The sequence below is a fragment of the Coregonus lavaretus genome, assembly GCF_964263955.1.
Source record: "Coregonus lavaretus genome assembly, chromosome: 28".
Taxonomy (NCBI): domain Eukaryota; kingdom Metazoa; phylum Chordata; class Actinopteri; order Salmoniformes; family Salmonidae; genus Coregonus; species Coregonus lavaretus.
The window spans coordinates 19,364,303-19,386,522 of NC_140015.1; the positions used below are offsets into that span (position 1 = coordinate 19,364,303).

Consider the following 22,220-nt stretch of genomic DNA (forward strand, 5'->3'; position numbering starts at 1 on the left):
TGTTAATAGTTTGGTCTGATTGAAGAGGTGGAAAGGGCTGATAGTAAATAGAAGGGAGGAGAAAGAGAGAGGGAGAGGGCTGAGAAAGAGGGAGTAGGGGGAAACGGATGGGTGGAGGGAGAAGAGGTATAAAAGTATAAAAGCCTTGCTATACAGAATGAAGAAATATCCCCAGAGAGAAAGAGAGAGAGAGAGAGAGAGAGAGAGAGAGAGAGGGAGATTGTGAAAGAGACTTTATCAAGATATTTAACACCATAACTATCTTCTTAGGGTAAGTACAACTATCTCATAGGTTTATAGCTACATAACAATATACTATCCGCAATATACTAAAAACAAGATATACATTTCCTATAGGTAACTTTGACATAACTCCAACAGAAATCCCATAAAGGAGGTTAATGTTTAGGTGTAAATACCGGCTGTCACTTTTTGCAGCCTAGAATTAAGTGTAACTGTAAATAACAAAACATACACATTTTGATCCATTAAAATAGTGATACAGTGAGATGCATGGGTAGAGCCTTCAGTTTGTTTGATGTGCTACTGAGCACTGAGTGAATAGGGGTCATTAGCCTGGTGGTGCAGTTATGTGGGTTAGTAGCATCCTGCATGGTAAAGTTTTATTTTCCAGTGAGGTGAGCACATTCTAGCCTGGGGGGGGGGGGGGGGGGGGGGGGGGTCTCAGGGCCTGCTGTGTGCCCGCCAGGCTGCAGACGCGCGTAAAAGGCTGCAGACGATGCTGTCAGCACCTCACTAACACAGACATACACACCCACTCCTTGATATCCTCGTAACCCCTTTTGCCTGCAAGGTCTGTGAACTCCCTCCCTCCCTGTGGGCCTGCTGTGCCCCATGCCTGGGGGGTGACGTGGGCTGTTAGGTGTGTAAAGGAGGGGTGTTGCACCAGGTTGTCATCCAAACCTTACAAACACAGAGAGGGTATGCCATGGGGCACATGGATGGATGTGGGTGAATGTGGAGGGTTTTGTTCGGAAGGTTGGGGTCTTGTGGACATCTGGGAGGGCTATTTGTAAAGGTGTCAAAGACCTGGCAAGATCACTGTGTGTGTGTGTGTCACTGCTGCTTTGCTGCCAGAACTATGACTGTTTTTCTCCCTCAGTATGTTTCTCTTCTCTATCCGTCTCTTTCTGTGTCTAACTTGACGTGTTCATTATCATTCAGCAATGGCACTGACTAGTTACTACAGTATACCCATATACAGTGCCGTGAAAAAGTATTTGCCCTCTTTCTGATTTTCTCTTTTTGCATATTTTTGATACTGAATGTTATCAGATCTTCAACCAAAACCTAATATTAGATAAAGGGAACCTGAGTTTACTAATAACAACAACAACAAAATATTTATTTAATTAACAAAGTTATGCAACACCCAATTCCCCAGTGTGAAAAAGTAATTGCCCCCTTACACTCAATAACTTGTTGTGCCACCTTTAGCTGCAATGACTGCAACCAAATGCTTCCTGTAGTTGTTGATCAGTCTCTCACATCGCTGTGGAGGAATTTTGGCCCACTCTTGCATACATAACTGCTTAATGCTAGAGATATCTGTTTTTTTGCATGGGCAGCGTCTCAATCCACCACATCCACCGATATCGCCCTTCTGCATCTGAGATGCTAGAGCGGTGTTTTGTCAGGCCATGAGACATCCCGAAAATCAGTCTTCTAACGGAAACGTCTGTAGCGTCCAAACGGTTTGGGCTACACACTAATATGATCCCTCTGTGGAAAGCTGAGACTCTCACGAACAAGATGGTGACTCGTCTGAAGGTCCTAGTAAAAACAAATATGGAAGTCTATATGGAGATAGTTTAGTGCCTAAAATAAGGGGATAAATAAAAATGGTTTCCTGATTTTTTTATATCTCTCAGATATAAGACAGACACTTCAGAACAAAGTTCCTTTTGATTTCTTGGGGGGACTATCTGTTGTTCCTTGTAGTGAATGTTATTCAATGCGTTTCTTTTGGCTAATAGCAGTAATGCCACATACAATGTTTCATCCAATAATTGTATATATTTTTGTTGATACCTTAAGGGGTCTTAAAATTCAAAATCAAATAGCTAAATAATCCTTGGTATGACCATCTTAAAACAATTCCATATGTTAGCTTAGAACTCCCCCCTCTCCCCAGGCTTAGACAGGGCTTAGACTCTAGAGGGTTAACTCAGCGACATTTGTGGGTTTTCAAGCATTAACTGCTTGTTTCAATTCCTGCCACAACATCTCAATTGGCATTAGATCTGGACTTTGACTAGGCCATTCCAAAACTTCAAATGAGTTGCCTTTTAACAATTTTAATGTAGACTTGATTGTGTGTTTTGGATCATTGTCTTGCTGCATGACCCAGCTGCGCTTGAGCTTCAGCTCACAGACGGATGGTCTGACATTCTCCTATAGAATTCTCTGATACAGAGGAGAATTCATGTTTCCTTCTATTAAGGCAAGTTGTCCAGGTCCTGAGGCAGCAAAGCATCCCCAAATCATCACACTACCACCACCATGCTTGACTGTTGGTATGAGGTTCTTACTGTGGAATGCAGTGTTCGGTTTTCGCCAGACATAATGGGACCCATCTCATCCAAAACATTGACCCAAGTTTGCCAAAAAACACATGCAAGCACCTGGATGATCATCAAGACTCTTGGAAGAATGTTCTATGGACAGATTATATAACTTTTTGGACGACATGGGTCCCATTATGCCTGGTGAAAACCAAACCCCGCATTCCACAGTAAGAACCTCATACCAGTAACAAATTTGAAGTTTTGGAATGGCCTAGTCAAAGTCCAGACCTAATCCCAATTGAGATGCTGTTGCAGGACTTGAAACGAGCAGTTCATGCTTGAAAACCCAAAAATGTCGCTGAGTTAAAGCAGTTCTGCATGGAAGAGTGGGACAAAATTCCTCCACGACGACATGAGAGACTGATCAACAACTACAGAAAGTGTTTGGTTGGAGTCATTGCAGCTAAAGGTGGCACAATCAGTTATTGAGTGTAAGGGGGCAATTACTTTATCACACAGGGGCAAAGGGTGTTGCATAACTTTAATTATGAAATAAATGAAATAAGTATGTAATTGTTGTGTTATTTGTTCACGCAGGTTCCCTTTATCTAATATTAGGTTTTGGTTGAAGATCTGATAACATTCAGTATCAATAATATGCAAAAGTAGAGACAATTAGAAAAGGGGCAAATACTTTTTCACAGCACTGTATGCCCATAGAAACTCTGTCTGTACATTCCTGTTGTCAGTAGCTGAGTGTAGATGCGGTGAGGAATCAAGCGCAGGAAACACGGGCGTTCGTCAACAGACTTTAGTAACAAAAATAACAGCACCAAACAGGCGAACAGCCAACCCAACCGGGAGGCAAAATACAAAGTACGCACAATACACACAGTGCGTAAAAATGACGATAGCGCACACAGTGCGGACTCTCGGAAAAACAACAATCCTGAGAGTAATACCAAAGAGCAACAGCTTGACAAATAAACAATACCCCATAACACCTGCCCCCACACACGAAAACTAAATAGGCAACCAAATCAAACACTAACAAGGGACAGGTGTACAAACAGACAAAACCAAACAAACATGAAACATCGAACGGTGGCAGCTAGTACTCCGGGGACGACGACCGCCGAAGCCTGCCCGAACAAGGAGGAGGAGCAGCCTCGGCCGAAACCGTGACAGTACCCCCCCCCCCCCTTGACGCGCGGCTCCAGCCGTGCGCCGATCCCGGCCTCGGGGACGACCAGGACGACGCGGAGCAGGGCGCGTAGGATGACCCCGATGGAACTCGGTCAGCAGGGACAGGTCTAATATGTCCCTCCTCGGCACCCAGCACCGCTCCTCCGGGCCGTACCCCTCCCACTCCACGAGATATTGGAGACCCCCCATCCGGCGTCTCGAATCAAGGATGGACCTCACAGTGTACGCCGGAGCCCCCTCGATGTCCAACGGGGGCGGAGGAGTCTCTTCTATCTCATAGTCCTGGAGTGGACCAGCTACCACCGGCCTGAGGAGAGACACATGGAACGAGGGGTTAATATTCCTGTAATCAATAGGCAGTTCTAACCTGTAGCACACCTCGTTCAACCTCCTCAGGACTTTGAATGGCCCCACAAACCGCCGACCCAGCTTCCGGCAGGGCAGGCGGAGGGGCAGGTTTCTGGTCGAGAGCCAGACTCGATCTCCAGGTGCGTATACAGGCCCCTCACTGCGGTGGAGATCGGCGCTCGTCTTATGCCGACGGATGGCCCGCTGCAGATGAACGTGGGCAGCGTTCCATGTCTCCTCCGAGCGCCGCACCCACTCATCCACCGCAGGGGCCTCGATCTGGCTCTCGTGCCAAGGTGCCAGAACCGGCTGGTACCCTAACACACACTGGAAAGGGGTTAGTTGGGTGGAGGAGTGGCGGAGAGAGTTCTGCGCCATCTCGGCCCACGGAACGTATCTCGCCCACTCCTCCGGCCGGCCCTGGCAATAAGACCTCAGAAACCTACCCACATCCTGGTTGACACGTTCAACCTGCCCATTACTCTCCGGGTGGTAACCCGAGGTAAGGCTCACCGAAACCCCCAACCGTTCCATAAACGCTCTCCACACTCTGGAGGTGAACTGGGGGCCTCGATCAGACACTATATCCTCGGGTACCCCGTAATGCCGGAAGACATGGGTAAACAGAGCCTCAGCGGTCTGTAGGGCAGTAGGGAGACCCGGCATGGGAAGGAGACGACAGGCCTTCGAGAACCGATCCACAACGACCAGGATGGTAGTATTCCCCTGTGAGGGGGGAAGGTCTGTAACAAAGTCCACCGAGAGGTGGGACCAGGGTCGTTGTGGAACGGGCAAGGGTTGTAGCTTACCCCTGGGCAAATGTCTGGGCGCCTTACACTGGGCACACACCGAACAGGAGGAGACATAAACCCTCACATCCCTGGCTAACGTTGGCCACCAGTACTTAGTGCTAAGGCAGTGAACTGTCCGGCCGATACCTGGATGTCCAGAGGAGGGGGACGTATGAGCCCAATAAATGAGGCGATCGCGTACCTCGAGCGGAACGTACGTCCGACCCACTGGACACTGTGGAGGACTTGGGTCGGTGCGTAACGCCCGCTCGATCTTTGCATCGACCTCCCATACCACCGGTGCCACCAGACAAGACTTTGGTAGTATGGGAGTGGGCTCAACGGACCTCTCCTCCGTGTCATACCGCCGAGACAGGGCATCTGCCTTCCCGTTCTGGGACCCAGGGATGTAAGTAATTTTAAACACAAACCGGGCTAGAAACATAGTCCAGCGGGCCTGGCGAGGATTCAGTCTCCTAGCTGTCCGGATGTATTCCAGGTTACGGTGGTCAGTCAAAATGAGGAAAGGGTGTTGAGCCCCCTCAAGCCAATGCCTCCACACCTTTAGGGCCTGTACCACGGCTAACAGCTCCCTGTCCCCTACGTCATAATTCCGCTCCGCCGGACTGAGTTTCTTAGAATAAAAAGCACAGGGGCGGAGTTTAGGTGGTGTGCCAGACCGTTGTGAGAGGACGGCCCCAATACCGGCCTCGGACGCGTCTACCTCTACCTGGAATGGTAAAGCGGGATCCGGATGCGCCAACACCGGCGCCGAGGTAAACAGGTCCTTCAGTCTCCCAAAAGCCCTGTCCGCCGTTATGGGAGCTGCCACCTGTCCAAAACCCCGGATAAACCACCGGTAGTAATTCGCAAAACCCAAGAACTGTTGCACCTCTTTCACAGTGGTTGGGGTTTGCCAATTACGCACAGCTGACACCCGGTCAACCTCCATCTTCACCCCTGACGCAGACAACTGATAACCCAAAAAGGAGACCGATTTCTGAAAGAACAGACATTTCTCTGCCTTGACATATAGGTCATGCTCCAACAGCCTCCTCAACACTCGGCGCACCAGGGCTACATGCTCTGCTCGGGTAGAACTGTACACCAGAATATCGTCGATGTACACGACTACTCCCTGCCCCTGCATGTCCCGGAAAATCTCATCGACGAAGGATTGGAAGACGGCGGGAGCATTCATTAACCCATATGGCATGACGAGATACTCGTAATGACCGGAGGTCGTGCTAAACGCTGTCTTCCATTCATCGCCCTCTCTAATGCGCACCAAGTTATATGCGCTCCTGAGATCCAATTTTGTGAAGAACTGAGCACCGTGTAATGATTCCGTCATAGTCGCAATCAGAGGAAGTGGATAGCTGTACTTCACCGTAATCTGATTGAGACCGCGGTAATCAATACACGGGCGCAGACCTCCATCCTTTTTCTTCACAAAAAAGAAGCTCGAGGAAGCGGGTGAAGTGGAGGCCCGTATGTATCCCTGTCTCAGAGACTCGGCGATGTAAGTTTCCATCGCCTTCCTCTCCTCTTGAGACAAGGGATACACATGGCTCCGCGGGAGGGCTGCTCCTAACTGGAGATCTATCGCACAATCCCCCTGTCTATGAGGCGGCAGCTGCGCCGCCCTAGTCTTACTAAACGCCAGTGTCAAATCCTCATACTTGGGGGGAATGTGCAGTGCAGGCATTAGATTCGGACTTTCCACCGAGGTCGCCCCTATGGAAACACCCAGACACAGCCCCTCACACTGAGCAGACCACCCTTTAAGAGCTTTCTCTCGCCACGAAATAGTAGGATCATGGGTAATCAACCAGGGAAGCCCCAGCACCACCGGATACGCAGGAGAGTCAATCAGATAGAGCTGAATCGTCTCCTCATGACCCCCCTGCGCCTCCATCTTAAGGGGCGCTGTGACCTCCCTAATCAACCCAGATCCTAACGGACGGCTATCTAGGGCATGTACAGGGAAAGGCTTATCAACGGGAAGGAGAGAAATCCCTAATTCTACACAGAACTGGCGATCTACAAAGTTCCCAGCTGTGCCTGAATCGACTAGCGCCTTATGCTGGGAACGAGGTGCTACCTGTGGAAAACAAACAGGCAAGGTTATGTGAACGACAGAAAGCTCTGGGTAAGTAGGGCGCCTACTCACCTGGGAGGACTCCCCAATGCGTGGCCTGCCTTCACCTCCACCGGGGGACCTTCCCCAACACCTAGCCGCGGTGTGCCCTCCACGGCCACAGTTGGTGCAGGGGACGGCCCCTCTCGGGTTCCTACTCCTCCTTTCTCTAGCGCCAGCACCTCCGAGCTCCATAGGGCTCGGCTCGGAGGTGCTGGAGGGTGAAATGGGCGACCCCCATCCGGGACGTCCACGGGTGGCGAGCAGGGTGTCCAACCGAATGGCCATGTCGACTAGTTGGTCAAACGTCAACATGGTATCCCTGCACGCCAACTCTCTTTGGACGTCCTCCCGGAGGCTACAACGGAAGTGGTCTATGAGGGCCCACTCATTCCACCCTGCATCTGCCGCTAGAGTCCGGAACTCCAGGGCAAAATCCTGTGTGCTCCTCATCCCCTGTCGGAGGAAGAACAGACGCTCCCCCGCCGCCTTCCCTTCTGGTGGATGGTCGAACACGGCCCGGAAGCGGCGGGAGAACTCCGCATAAGTGATGGTAGCGGCGTCCATTCTCCTCCATTCGGCATGGCCCACTCCAACGCCTTGCCGGTGAGACAGGAGATGAGGGCGGAGACGCTCTCGTGTCCCGAGGGCGCCGGGTGTACGGTGGCGAGGTAGAGCTCCACCTGTAGCAGGAACCCTTGACACCCGGCAGCGGAGCCGTCGTACGCCCTCGGGAGCGAGAGCCGAATCCCACTGGGTTCCGGAATGTGGACAGGAGGACTGACCGATGGGGATGGTCCGGTAGGTGGGGGCGTGGGTACCCCGCTGCTTTCCCATCGGTGGAGAGTGTTCATCACCCGATCCAAGGCGTGCCCGATCTGGTTAATCCGGTCCTCCTGTCCACGAAGACGGTCCTCCATGACCTCTGTCGGCGCGGGTGCTCCTGCTGACTCCATGGTGGGATGTGGTATTCTGTCAGTAGCTGAGTGTAGATGTGGTGAGGAATCAAGCGCAGGAAACACGGGCGTTCGTCAACAGACTTTAGTAACAAAAATAACAGCACCAAACAGGCGAACAGCCAACCCAACCGGGAGGCAAAATACAAAGTACGCACAATACACACAGTGCGTAAAAATGACGATAGCGCACACAGTGCGGACTCTCGGAAAAACAACAATCCTGAGAGTAATACCAAAGAGCAACAGCTTGACAAATAAACAATACCACATAACACCTGCCCCCACACACGAAAACTAAATAGGCAACCAAATCAAACACTAACAAGGGACAGGTGTACAAACAGACAAAACCAAACAAACATGAAACATCGAACGGTGGCAGCTAGTACTCCGGGGACGACGACCGCCGAAGCCTGCCCGAACAAGGAGGAGGAGCAGCCTCGGCCGAAACCGTGACACCTGTCTGTACATCACGAGGGACCCTAAACTCCAGTCATACAAAAATAACATTGGTTTTGTGAATTTGTTTGCCCTCTACTCTAGAAATAAATAAATGTATAGGCCTAGATATTATTATTTTGTGTTGACATTGAGAAATAGTGTGTAGTCAATGGATTTATGGCTGCGTTAACATGTACATGAACCTACATACAGACCCATTTAGAATCTTTACCACCAGTTCACTCATTTTATAGCTCAGTCACAGTCCCTAATGTACAGTAACGTCATGCGCTCTCTCCATGACTTCTTTCTGTTGTGGTGGTGGTCAGGGGCGGCCTGTTCAATAGGGCGATATGGGCGACGCACTGCCAAACGGGAAAAGGAAGGGATTTTTTTTCTAATCAATTATATCACGGCAACAGTAGTTATCAGTGTTGTAATCTATACGTCTGATCTGCCACAGTGCCACACTGCCACTAAATGTCGAATCAGGCTAAAGTCGTGCTTCAAATGGCTCCCCCCCCTTTTGGGGCGATTTCAGTCAGGTTGAAAATCGCCCAGAAGTCTCTCATAGCCTCTAATGTAAAATCAATTTTTTTCAAATTTCAGAGCCTTCAATACAATCTCTATGGGTGTCTGAGGGCTTGCACTTACGCGCTTTCGTCATACGTAACGTAACGTAACCATGAACGTAACTGAGAAAAGAGCGGATTGTGTCTTTGAAAGAAGTTCCTTTTTGTCGGCGAACAAATGAAGATAAATTGGCAACGAAACAATTAGGACCTCCCAGACCAAATTTAATAATTCAACAGGTTTCTACTAAAGGCGGAAAGTCCTACACCCGAGGATTTTCCAAAAATTGGTACGAACGGAAAAATAACATTGCCACTCAACTTGATGAGGGATACAGGCTAGCTGTCCGCCGCCACAACGATGAGGTTAGTGTTGATAATCACAAGTTTACTGGAGAACTGAGACCAAGTAGAGACTTTGGACAGGGTGGATATGGTATAATAAAGGCAGTTTATTCAGAGGTAAAGATATCTGGAATCGCGTGCACGGACCCGTTCGTCAAACTCTTAGGGAGCTATAAATTAAGCCCCATTACTTACCATATCAGATAAGAGAAATTGCTGCAGCTACATATATTTTACATCCTGGCCCTACATAGTTCACTATTTGCATCACTTACCAAAATATTACATGTGGTCATATATGCTTGGAAAGTGGAGATGCCATAGAACGTCAAAAAAGTAAACATTGCTGGAGACACATTGCCGTTTTGGAGAAGACATCGCGTTTGCTAGCGAAGAGATTTGTTGTGGCAAATGAACTTGGGCTGGGAATTGCCAGGAACCTCACGATAAGATATATGCATCAGCATTGCGAGTCTCATGATTCTATACGTATTGCGATTCGATACTGTGATTTTATTGCGCACCATATGTCTGTTGCAGAGGGATCAGAAAGCCATGAGAACGAGTTTTGATCAGTCATGGAAATAAAAGTGCTGAAAACAAATTGGCTCCCAATGTGAAAAGATTGAGAACAAGCTATGAAGGAACAATAATGGTGTTTTGGTGCAGGTACAGCCAACTAGCGCTAAAATATTGCGATATTGTCAATACAGTATATCGTAAAGTATCACTATGTAACTCGATTTCTTTCACCCCAATCCCTCAAATTAACGGTAAATAACTGAATTGTTTGCCCCACATTTAGCTAAGATGATTAGCTAGCCAGCTAAAATGTTTTATTTAGTTAGCAGTCGCATCTACAATAGTTTACTGTCAATAACATGTCTCCAAAAATGACGTGGTGTCTCCAATTGTGTTGACATTTTACAATTGCGATGCGCATCCATGAGTATCCACTTTCTGTAGCTCAGCTGGTAGAGCACGGCGCTTGTAACGCCAAGGTAGTGGGTTCGATCCCCGGGACCACCCATACACAAAAATGTATGCACGCATGACTGTAAGTCGCTTTGGATAAAAGCGTCTGCTAAATGGCATATTATTATTATTATTATTATTATCTGAAGAGAGCCCCGAAACATTGTGTGCTGACATTTTATGCAATAAATGAAGTAGGTTGAATCTAGTAGTTCTGATCTTCTGATTGGTCCTGATGAGTTGGGCGAGGTCCCCTCCAGGCTACTGTCACTGTTGCATTGGCTCTGAGTCGGGTTCTCTGTCTTCAAATGTTCAGCCTAAGAGAGGGGATTTTTGTGTGTGTGTGTGTGTGTGTGTGTTTAACAGTGATGATGTGTGTGTGTGTGTGTGTGTGTGTGTGTTTAACAGTGATGATGTGTGTGTGTGTGTGTTTGTGTGTGTGTGTGTGTGTGTCCTCAGAGCAAGAACTCGTGAGTTGGAAGAACTGAGAGGCCTATGGCGTGGGTGTTGTCCTTGGCCACCTGCTGACAAGGCTGACAAGATAGGACCCTTTTGTCCATTGTTATTGGATAGGAACAGAACTTATAACCAGCTCCTGACCTAAATAGATCTTAGCACAACATTTTACTCAACATATCATATTCCATATTCACTATAACAAATATATTTACTACGACATTAGCAAGAACCGCCACATCCTCAGCCGGCTAATCCAGTGTGTGAAGTTTTGCGGCGTGTTTGAGTTAGCTTTGCGAGGCAAAGATGAAACTGAGGGCTCCACCAACCCTGGTAAGCCAACACTTTTGAGATCAGTCAATAAATGCTTCTGGTATTGACTTATATGCTGCCCCTGTCTTCATGTTGTTGCTGGACATATCTTTTTTTAAATGTGTGTAGGTCACCTAAATCATCAGAAAAATTGCCCCCCCTGAGAATTTTTTCAGGAGCCGCCACTGGTGGTGGTATTATGACACATTTTAACATCGGTCTTCTCTCCAGCAGACCAAGAGACCGACAGACAGCCAGAGTGAGGATGAGGACTCTCCTCCAGTGTGTGGCCCTGTGTGTCACCATCTCTCTCTGCGTCTGCTTTGGTACATTTCTACAAATCAACACTATGTCAATTCATAATCTTTTTAGTAAACTAATGATCTACAGTGATCAGTCACTAATAACTTTCCCCCTCTTTTCCACAGATTCTCAAGAAAGCACAGAATCCTTTGAAGGTGATTGACCTTCAGATTCTTATAGCAGTAAAATATCCCCACACATTTGATATAATATAAAAACACTATATTTGTACATTTTTTATGTTTATTTCATCTGATTTATAATCCCAGACTATCTAGGCCATTCAGTGAATTCAATAGGATTTTGTCCCTGAAATCAGTATGCCCACCCCTGTTGAGATGGGGTACTTTCATCTAATAAAATTGTTTTATTTAATTCTATTACATTCCAGATGTGTTTGTCAGTCCATACCGAGCCAACTCATTCATCAACCCAGAGAGTCCACAGCGGGGAAGCACCTACAGCACTTACAGGAGGTACCACACACACAAGTACTGGCCTACACACAATACCCCATAATGTCAAAGCTGAAATGTCCTTTGTTATGGCTTGCATAAATAAGTTCAGGAGTAAAAATTTGCTAAAAAAGTCACATAATAAGTTGCATGGACTCACTCTGTGTGCAATAATAGTGTAATAATCTCTTTACCTCACACATACAATTATCTGTAAGGTCCCTCAGTCGAGCAGTGAATTTCAAACACAGATTCAACCACAATGATCAGGGAAGTTTTCCAATGCCTTGCAAAGAAGGGCACCTATTGGTAGATTGGTAAAGACATTGAATATCCCTTTGAGCATGGTGAAGGGAGTTTAATGGTAACTGAGGATGGATCAACAACATTGTAGTTATGACACAATACTAACCTAATTGAAAAAGTGAAAGAAGGAAGCCTGTACAGAATAAAAAATATTCAAGAACATGCATCCTGTTTGCAACAAGGCATTAAAGTAATGCTGCAAAACAAAGCAATTAACCTTTTGTCCTGAGTACATAGTGTTATGTTTGGGACAAATCCAATACAACACATTACAGAGTACCACTCTTTATATTTTCAAGCATAGTGGTGGCTACATAATGTTATGGGTATGCATGTAATCGTTAAGGACTGGGGAGTTTTTCAGGATAAAAAATAAACAGAATAGAGCTAAGCACAGGCAAAATCATAGAGGAAAACCTGGTTCAGTCTGCTTTCCACCAGACACTGGGAGATTAATTCACCTTTCAGCTGGACAATAACCTAAAACACAAGGCCAAATCTACAATGGAGTTGCATACCAAGAAGACAATGAATGTTCCTGAGCGACCGAGTTACAATTTTGACTTACAGTATCAGTCAAAAGTTTGGACACACCTACTTTACTCATTCAAGAGTTTTTCCTTATTTTTACTATTTTCTACATTGTGGAATAATAGTGAAGACATCAAAACTATGAAATAACACATATGGAATCATGTAGTAACCCAAAAAGTGTTAAACAAATCTAAATGTATTTTAGATTTTAGATTCTTCAAAGTAGCCACCCTTTGCCTTGATGACAGCTTTGCACACTCTTGGCATTCTCTCAACCAGCTTCACCTGGAATGCTTTTCCAACAGTCTTGAAGGAGTTCCCACATATGCTGAGCACTTGATGGCTGCTTTTCCTTCACTCTGCGGTCCAACTCATCCCAAACCATCTCAATTGAGTTGAGGTTGGGTGATTGTGGAGGCCAGGTCATCTGATGCAGCACTCCATCACTCTCCTTCTTGGTCAAATAGCCCTTACACAGCCTGGAGGTGTGTTGGGTCATTGTCCTGTTGAAAAACAAATGATAGTCCCACTAAGCGCAAACCAGATGGGATGGCGTATCACTGCAGAATGCTGTGGTAGCCATGCTGGTTAAGTGTGCCTTGAATTCTAAATAAATCACTGACAGTGTCACCAGCAAAGTACCCCCTCACCCTCACACCTCCTCCTCCATGCTTCACGGTGGGAACCACACATGCGGAGATCATCTGTTCACCTACTCTGCGTCTCACAAAGACACGTCGGTTGGAACCAAAAATCTCAAATTTGGACTCATCAGACCAAAGGACAGATTTCCACGGGTCTAATGTCCATTGCTCTTGTTTCTTGGCCCAAGCAAGTCTCTTCTTCTTATTGGTGTCCTTTAGTAGTGGTTTCTTTGCAGCAATTCAACCATGAAGGCCTGATTCACGCAGTTGATGTTGAAATGTGTCTGTTACTTGAACTCTGTGAAGCATTTATTTGGGCTGCAATTTCTGAGGCTGGTAACTCTAATGAACTTATCCTCTGCAGCAGAGGTAACTCTGGGTCTTTCTTTCCTGTGGCGGTCCTCATGAGAGCCAGTTTCATCATAGTGCTTGATGGTTTTTGCGACTGCACTTGAAGAAACTTTCAAAGTTCTTGACATTTTCCGGATTGACTGACTGACCTTCATGTCTTAAAGTAATGATGGACTGTCGTTTCTCTTTGCTTATTTGAGCTGTTCTTGACATAATATGGACTTGGTCTTTTACCAAATAGGGCTATCTTCTGTATACCACCCCTACCTTGTCACATCACAACTGAGTGGCTCAAATGCATTAAGAAGGAAAGAAATTCCACAAATTAACTTTTAACAAGGCACACCTGTTAATTGAAATGCATTCCAGGTGACTGCCTCATGAAGCTGGTTGAGAGAATGCCAAGAGTGTGCAAAGCTGTCATCAAGGCAAAGGGTGGCTACTTTGAAGAATCTCAAATATAAAATATATTTTGATTTGTTTAACACTTTTTTGGTTACTACATGATTCCATGTGTTATTTCATGGTTTTGATGTCTTCACTATTATTCTACAATGTAGAAAATAGTAAAAAATTAAGAAAAACCCTTGAATGAGTAGGTGTGTCCAAACTTTTGACTGGTACTGTAAATCTGCTTGAAAATCTATGGCAAGACTTGAAAATGGTTGTCTAGCAATGACTATTTGCATTAACTATTTTGACAGAGCTTGAAGAATTTGGAAAATAATAATTGGCAAATATTGTACAATCCAGGTGTGCAAAGCTCTTAGAGATTTACCCAGAAAGACTCACAGCTGTAATCGCTGCCAAAGCTGATTCTAAGATGTATTGGCTCAAGGGTGTGAATACTTATGTAAATTAGATTTTTTGTATTTTATTTTCAATAAATTTGCTAAAACTTCTAAACAGATGTTAACACTTTGTCATTATGGGGTATTGTGTGTAGATGGGTGCGAAAAATTTAATCAATTTTGAATTCCGCTGTAACACAACAAAATGTAGAAAAAGTCAAGGGATATGAATACTTTCTGAAGGCACTGTAGGTCTCTGTGTTCTTTGTTTATCTGTGTTTCATAATGGTTGACTGTGATTGTAGTTTACTTGTGTCTGTGTTTCAGAACGATGAAGTCTCCAGCGGAGAGGCGATCAGAGACATGTGAGGACTACTCTCCCTGTCGCTTCTTTGCCCATCGCTATGGTTACCAGCTGGCCTATCAGAGATATTTTGGAGCCAGGAATCCAGGCACGACGGGGACCCGTAGATTCTGAGTCCCTGTCCCTCTTATCATAGCAATTATTCCTGCTATTGATTTACTGTATGCTCATTCAACACACCCTGACATTACATAACAGGATATTGGTCCGGTGATGTAACAGTAAAAGCTGTATGACAAATATATGAAAACATATCAGTAAATCAATTACGTACAGTGGGGAAAAAAAGTATTTAGTCAGCCACCAATTGTGCAAGTTCTCCCACTTAAAAAGATGAGAGAGGCCTGTAATTTTCATCATAGGTACACGTCAACTATGACAGACAGAATGAGGAAAGAAAATCCAGAAAATCACATTGTAGGATTTTTTATTAATTTATTTGCAAATTATGGTGGAAAATAAGTATTTGGTCACCTACAAACAAGCAAGATTTCTGGCTCTCACAGACCTGTAACTTCTTCTTTAAGAGGCTCCTCCACTCGTTACCTGTATTAATGGCACCTGTTTGAACTTGTTATCAGTATAAAAGACACCTGTCCACAACCTCAAACAGTCACACTCCAAACTCCACTATGGCCAAGACCAAAGAGCTGTCAAAGGACACCAGAAACAAAATTGTAGACCTGCACCAGGCTGGGAAGACTGAATCTGCAATAGGTAAGCAGCTTGGTTTGAAGAAATCAACTGTGGGAGCAATTATTAGGAAATGGAAGACATACAAGACCACTGATAATCTCCCTCGATCTGGAGCTCCACGCAAGATCTCACCCCGTGGGGTCAAAATGATCACAAGAACGGTGAGCAAAAATCCCAGAACCACACGGGGGGGACCTAGTGAATGACCTGCAGAGAGCTGGGACCAAAGTATCAAAGCCTACCATCAGTAACACACTACGCCGCCAGGGACTCAAATCCTGCAGTGCCAGACGTGTCCCCCTGCTTAAGCCAGTACATGTCCAGGCCCGTCTGAAGTTTGCTAAAGTGCATTTGGATGATCCAGAAGAGGATTGGGAGAATGTCATATGGTCAGATGAAACCAAAATAGAACTTTTTGGTAAAAACTCAACTCGTCGTGTTTGGAGGACAAAGAATGCTGAGTTGCATCCAAAGAACACCATACCTACTGTGAAGCATGGTGGTGGAAACATCATGCTTTGGGGCTGTTTTTCTGCAAAGGGACCAGGACGACTGATCCGTGTAAAGGAAAGAATGAATGGGGCCATGTATTGTGAGATTTTGAGTGAAAACCTCCTTCCATCAGCAAGGGCATTGAAGATGAAACGTGGCTGGGTCTTTCAGCATGACAATGATCCTACACGGGCAACGAAGGAGTGGCTTCGTAAGAAGCATTTCAAGGTCCTGGAGTGGCCTAGCCAGTCCCCAGATCTTAACCCCATAGAAAATCTTTGGAGGGAGTTGAAAGTCCGTGTTGCCCAGCGACAGCCCCAAAACATCACTGCTCTAGTGGAGATCTGCATGGAGGAATGGGCCAAAATACCAGCAACAGTGTGTGAAAACCTTGTGAAGACTTACAGAAAACATTTGACCTGTGTCATTGCCAACAAAGGGTATATAACAAAGTATTGAGAAACTTTTGTTATTGACCAAATACTTATTTGCCACCATAATTTGCAAATAAATTCATTAAAAATCCTACAATGTGATTTTCTGGATTTTATTTTCTCATTTTGTCTGTCATAGTTGACGTGTACCTATGATGGAAATTACAGGCCTCTCTCATCTTTTTAAGTGGGAGAACTTGCACAATTGGTGGCTGACTAAATACTTTTTTTCCCCACTGTATATAGTGAGCAATATTCTTGCACATTATTGTATAACTTTATAGCCTACTCACAATCACCACACCCTCAAAGAATAACTGCTTTCAGAAATCTGCATTTGTGAAGATTAGCTTCACACCCAACTCCATTGTTCCCTGTTTCAATCCAAACTAAGACAATAGTCTCTGTCTAACCCATATGTATTTATATGTATTAAAGAGTTTCATACATTCATTGTCTAATCCTATGATGTCACGATATTCCTCAGAGGGGCTTAGTAACCTTACTTGTGGGCTATAGAATTCCACCTCATTTGGTTCCACGTGTTACCAAATTTCAGCTTGATAGGATTTGAAAAGGGAGCAGATACGCTAAACGCTAATAGCTGTCCCAGTATGACCAGTGTGGTAGCATCAAACCAGAAAAATGTAGTGTGGTAACAATAAAAGCCAAGGGAAGCTACATCTTTGCACCAGCATGACAAAGTTTGCACCTGTTTTTAAACTGTGCAGCAACTGTTAATGATGTTCAAACTCAGTTACTATTTGTTTGATTATCCAGTGTTTGTATGGCCTCATCTTCCACTTTTGGAATGTAAATATGTATATTTTTTGTCCTTTTTTCCCTAACCTTTGTAAGTGGGAGCATCCATGGTATCAATAGAAAATGTTCATTTCCAGGTCACATACAAAAATAAGTAGTCAGCTGGTCACTGTTTTTGTAGACAAGATGCAGCTCCTTACCGTACAATGAGAACCAGAGGTCATCTGAACACAGTGAATGTCAGTCTCTAGAAGACGAGAGAGACAGCCACAAGCAGGACACTGGATCTGGTCATGGCACACCCATGAACGGCCAATCACATTGATGTTTTTTGTGATGCCACAGAACTAGGGCTGTGGCGGTCACGACATTTCGTCAGCAGGTGATTGTCAAGCAAATAACTGTCTGCCTCACAGTAATTGACGTTAATTAACAAACACATTTATCATCTCCTGGCTTCCACACATGCAGACCTATGGAACATCTACATTTTAAAAAGTATAATAAATCCATGTAATATAGCCTACACCTTCACAATAAATCCATTATTTATTTTAGACAGGTCTAAAGAAGCATAATATGAAGAAAATGTAGTCTATTTCAGAAGAACAGAATAGCATACTCTGAGTTGTCCTTATGTTAGGTCCTAATCTGGATATGCCAAATGGCTGTGGGCTACACTAGTTCATTTAGCAGACAGGATTTGTTTAGAATTCTGTGGCATTATTTTATATTATTTTATAGTATGAAGAATACAATTGAACAAAGCTGAATAAAATAGAAAGGATATTTTCTCCAAACGATTTGAGGGAGTGTGCACATGCGGCTATTCTGTGTTGAGCGGTTAACAAAGAAATAGGTACTTCTATATGCTTAATTTAGAGTTATTAATGTAACTTTAGTTGTTCTACAAATGTTGGCCTATATGTTTTGATTTTTAATACATTGTAAGGCTGCATGATGCGACTCTAATGATGATTTGAAAAAAGTTGCTTGAAAAGCATGAGCTCTGCTTAGTTTTTGCGAAGAAAAAATCCATGCCTTTTGCGGCCAGTGTCCGTTGTGCCCTTGGCCCGGAGTGCTGCGTTGTGCCCTTCTCCCTGAGTGCTGCGCACTCCGAAGCACCTCTCACTCACATGGTTCTCCATCACGTGATCAGGTCTTTCTCACAGGCTACAAGTGAAGACAGACACATCCGGGACGCAACTGTGTGCATCCTTATCCAATTCCAAGGTGCATATTGAAGTTATTGGAAGAACTGTCCACATTTACTATTCGTCAGTCAACAAGATGAGTAGGCCTAACAAACAGAAAAAGCACTAGCCTATGTCAATCTACTATCCCCCATAGTACAAAAGTTGACCTATTCTATTCTGTGCAATAAATACATTTTCCAAACATAGTCTGGGACAGTTGTGGGATGCGATATATCCCAAATTAATACAACCACTAGCATCAAAAAATACTTTTTTACGCAACGTGGCTGACACAACAGATCAGAACGTTTAGCTTTAAATGTTGATAAACTATTAGGCTATATCTTCACATTATAAGCGCAGCAATACACACATGGCAGTATGCTATAAGCACGAATGTTCCATTAGCGGGAAAACACCTTTATCAAAAGTGACCACAAATGCGATTATGCATGTAATGCTTTTATTATAAAGGTGCATTTTTATGGTGAAAATTATCTTCCCCAAACTTGAAACTCATTTGCTTCTTATGTATGCCAGTTAGGCTCTACACCCCTTGTAAAGCGGATCAATGTGCTTAATTTTAAGAAGTTATTTGGCAACTTTAGTTGTAATACAAACCTTATCAAAACATATAGGCCTATGGGCTAGGCTACATGAGGTGTACAACTATGATTAGAACGTAAAGATAAGCAATGTGCTTAATATTAGGAAAGTTGAGAAATAAATATAGTAGGCCTAGCCTATAGAAAGCTGATGGGATCATCCTCTTTTTAATAGAGGCCATCATTCTGTTTTCTCGTGCAATTGCATAGCCTATAGAAATGTTGCGCAACATGAGCTCATGGGCTCTCATTAAGTGTTTGATTAGATTTTCGATAACATTTGCATTGATGTCAGAGTGATTAGAGGGACAATAGAGTGCTGAGTACCAGGCAGTTAGCAAGTTTGGTAGGCTATTAATGACCATCAGCAGCATCAGAGCTTGGAGAAGCCTAATTACCGTGACTAAATGGTCTCGTGGAATTTGACTGCCTTCATGACTTGTGACCCTACGCAGAACCAAAATGTTCATAATTAAGGCTTTGCTAGGTTGGATTTATGAACTTTGTCCCTGCATGGAGGAATGACACCAGCTGAAATTACACCCCACATTGTTAAGGCCACTTCAGCAGCCCAAAAGTCTGACTTGGAAAGAAACTGAGAGACCAAAATATAGAGGGAAATTTCCCTTAAGGGTGAGGTCTTTACATAACGCTAAATTCTGCAACGCTGTCAAGCAATAAAGTGCTGCTTAAGAAGTTGAACATGAGTGGGGAAAAGGCAATGAGTAATAGAATAGAATAGAATGAAACAGAATAGAATAGAACAGAGTAGAATATAATATAATAGAATGAAGCAGAATTGAATAGAATGGAGCAGAATATAATTATGTTCTACTTCAGTAGTTGAACAATTTATGTGTTTTAGTTTTTATATGCCTATCAATGCTCCATACAGGCACTGGATATACCATACCATGTGTATTACTGGTGAATGAATATACAAATCAACTAAAAATACATATGTAAGCCTACACATGCTTGAACGCCGCAATTCCTCAAACACTTTTGTTTGCTTCTAAAAATTGCTTTCTGTTCCTTCATATAGGAAATCACTGTGGTTTGTTATAAAAAAGGAAAACCACTGATTAAAAGTCTGTCACATAATGAAGGATGGCGGTTTCTCTTCTTGCTCAATTAGTATCATATGGTTATATCAACCAGTAGTTAGTGGCTTGAATAAGATGTTGTGTGGGCATGCTGTAAAACTCTGACCTCTAGAGGTTGTCTGGTTGTACTGCACATTTAAAGGAGTGTTGTCTTTATACAGTGGGGTCCGAAATTATTGACACCCTTGATAAAGATGAGCAAAGATTACAGTATAAAATCGTTAATTCAAATACTGAGCTATATTGTAGGGACATTTTCATTCTCTATTTTCTTGTCATCCAACAAATGTAAACGCCTGGAGTTTGCTAAACAGCATTGGCACTTGGATTGGAACCAGTGCTTTGGTCAGATGACATGAAAATAGAGCTCTTTGGCCACGCACACCAATGGTGGGTTTGGCGTTGAATTGAGAATGCATAAGCAGAAAATAACCCCATACCAACTGATGTTTTGGGGCTATTTTGCTTCCACTGGTCCTGGGGCTCTTGTTAAGGTCAACGACATCATGAACTTTACCAAGTACCAGGACATTTTAGCCAAAAACCTGGTTGCCTCTGCCAGGAGGCTGAAACTTGGTTGCAAGTGGATCTTCCAGCAAGACAATAACCCCAAGCACACGTCAACATCCACAAAGAAATGGTTAATTGGCCACAAAATCAACATTTTGGAATGGCCATCTCAGTCTCTGGACTTGAAACCCATAGAAAACCTGTGTTTGAATTGAAGAGGGCAGTCCATAAGCGCAGATGAAGGATATCAAGGATCTGTATGGATTCTGTATGGAGGAATGGTCTAAGATCCCTCCCAATGTGTTTTCCAACTCATAAAACATTTTAGAAAACGCCTCATTGCCATTATCCTAGCAAGGTGAGGTATTGAAAGGTATTGAAAACAGGTATGTCAATCGTTTTGGCCCCTACCTTTTTGAGAAAAAAAGTATTACTTGTTAAACAAAATCTCTTTCTCTGAACAATTGTATTAGCAGTGGTGTAAAGTACTTAAGTAAAAATACTTTAAAGTACTACTTTAGTAGTTGTTTTGGGTATCTGTACTTTACTATTTATATTTTTACAACTTTTACTTTTACTCCACTACATTCCTAAGGAAAATAATGTACTTTTTACTCCATTGATTTTCCCTGACACCCTAACTTTAGTATTTACTTGTTACATTTCGAATGCTTAGCAGGACAGGAAAATGGTCCAATTCACACACTTCAAGAGAACACCCCTGGTCATCCCTACTGCATCTGATCTGGCAGACTCACTAAACACACATGCTTTGTTTGTAAATTATGTCTGAGTGTTGGGGTGTGCCCCTGGCTATCCGTAAAATAACAACAAATTGTGCTGTCTGGTTTGCTTAATATAAGGAATGTGAAATGATTCATACTTTTACTTTTGATACTTAAGTATATTTAAAACCAAATACTTGTAGACTTTTATTCAAGTAGTATTTTACTGGGTGACTTTCACTTTTACTTGAGTCATTTTCTATTAAGGTATCTTTACTTTTACTCAAGTATTACAAATAGGGGTACTTTTTCCACCACTGTGTATTACAATAAAATAGTAGAATTTCCTAATTGTTTTAGCATACAGTTTAACTCAGTAATTGAATTATTTATTTTATACAGTCATTTTTGCTCATCTTTATCGAGGGTGTACATTTCGGCCCCCACTGTAGGTGTGAGAATTATTAGAGACATGTTCATATGTTTTTACAACAGTTAAGTATAACAGGTGTAACACAATTTTTCATGGGTTTTTTAAAAATATTTGTATTTATTTTTTAAGCACGAACTCACCAAAAAATATTATAAAGCATAAATGTACAATGTTTAGCAAATGTTCAGCCTATACGCAACAATTATTTGAGAATTCAGGGTGTGCGTGTGTGTGTGTGCCAGTGTACATTTGCTGTTGCTTGTGGGTGTATGATACATGATTCCTCAACCAATCACAAACTCAAGATATTGTGAGGGCTATAACTATAAACTGAGTGTAAGTGTGTTCATGTACGGGTGAGAGAGAGAGAAGCAAGACAGAACAGTCTAAATTTCATACTTCTTGATCGTCCAGATCGTGAACCAACATTAATGAGAAAG

The 22,220-nt window shown here is 43.8% G+C and overlaps 1 protein-coding gene across 1 annotated transcript; it reads left to right on the forward strand.

Moving 5' to 3' along the window:
• Positions 1-236: 236 nt before the first annotated feature.
• Positions 237-14,935, forward strand: LOC311103798 (matrix Gla protein-like; the record flags this gene model as incomplete). The annotated part of the gene is made up of 5 exons (XM_084145448.1): positions 237-271; positions 11,308-11,399; positions 11,502-11,531; positions 11,768-11,852; positions 14,785-14,935. Exons 2-5 carry the CDS (start codon positions 11,339-11,341, stop codon positions 14,933-14,935), a joined length of 327 nt encoding a protein of 108 aa, XP_084001574.1. The 5' UTR covers positions 237-271; positions 11,308-11,338.
• Positions 14,936-22,220: the final 7,285 nt, after the last annotated feature.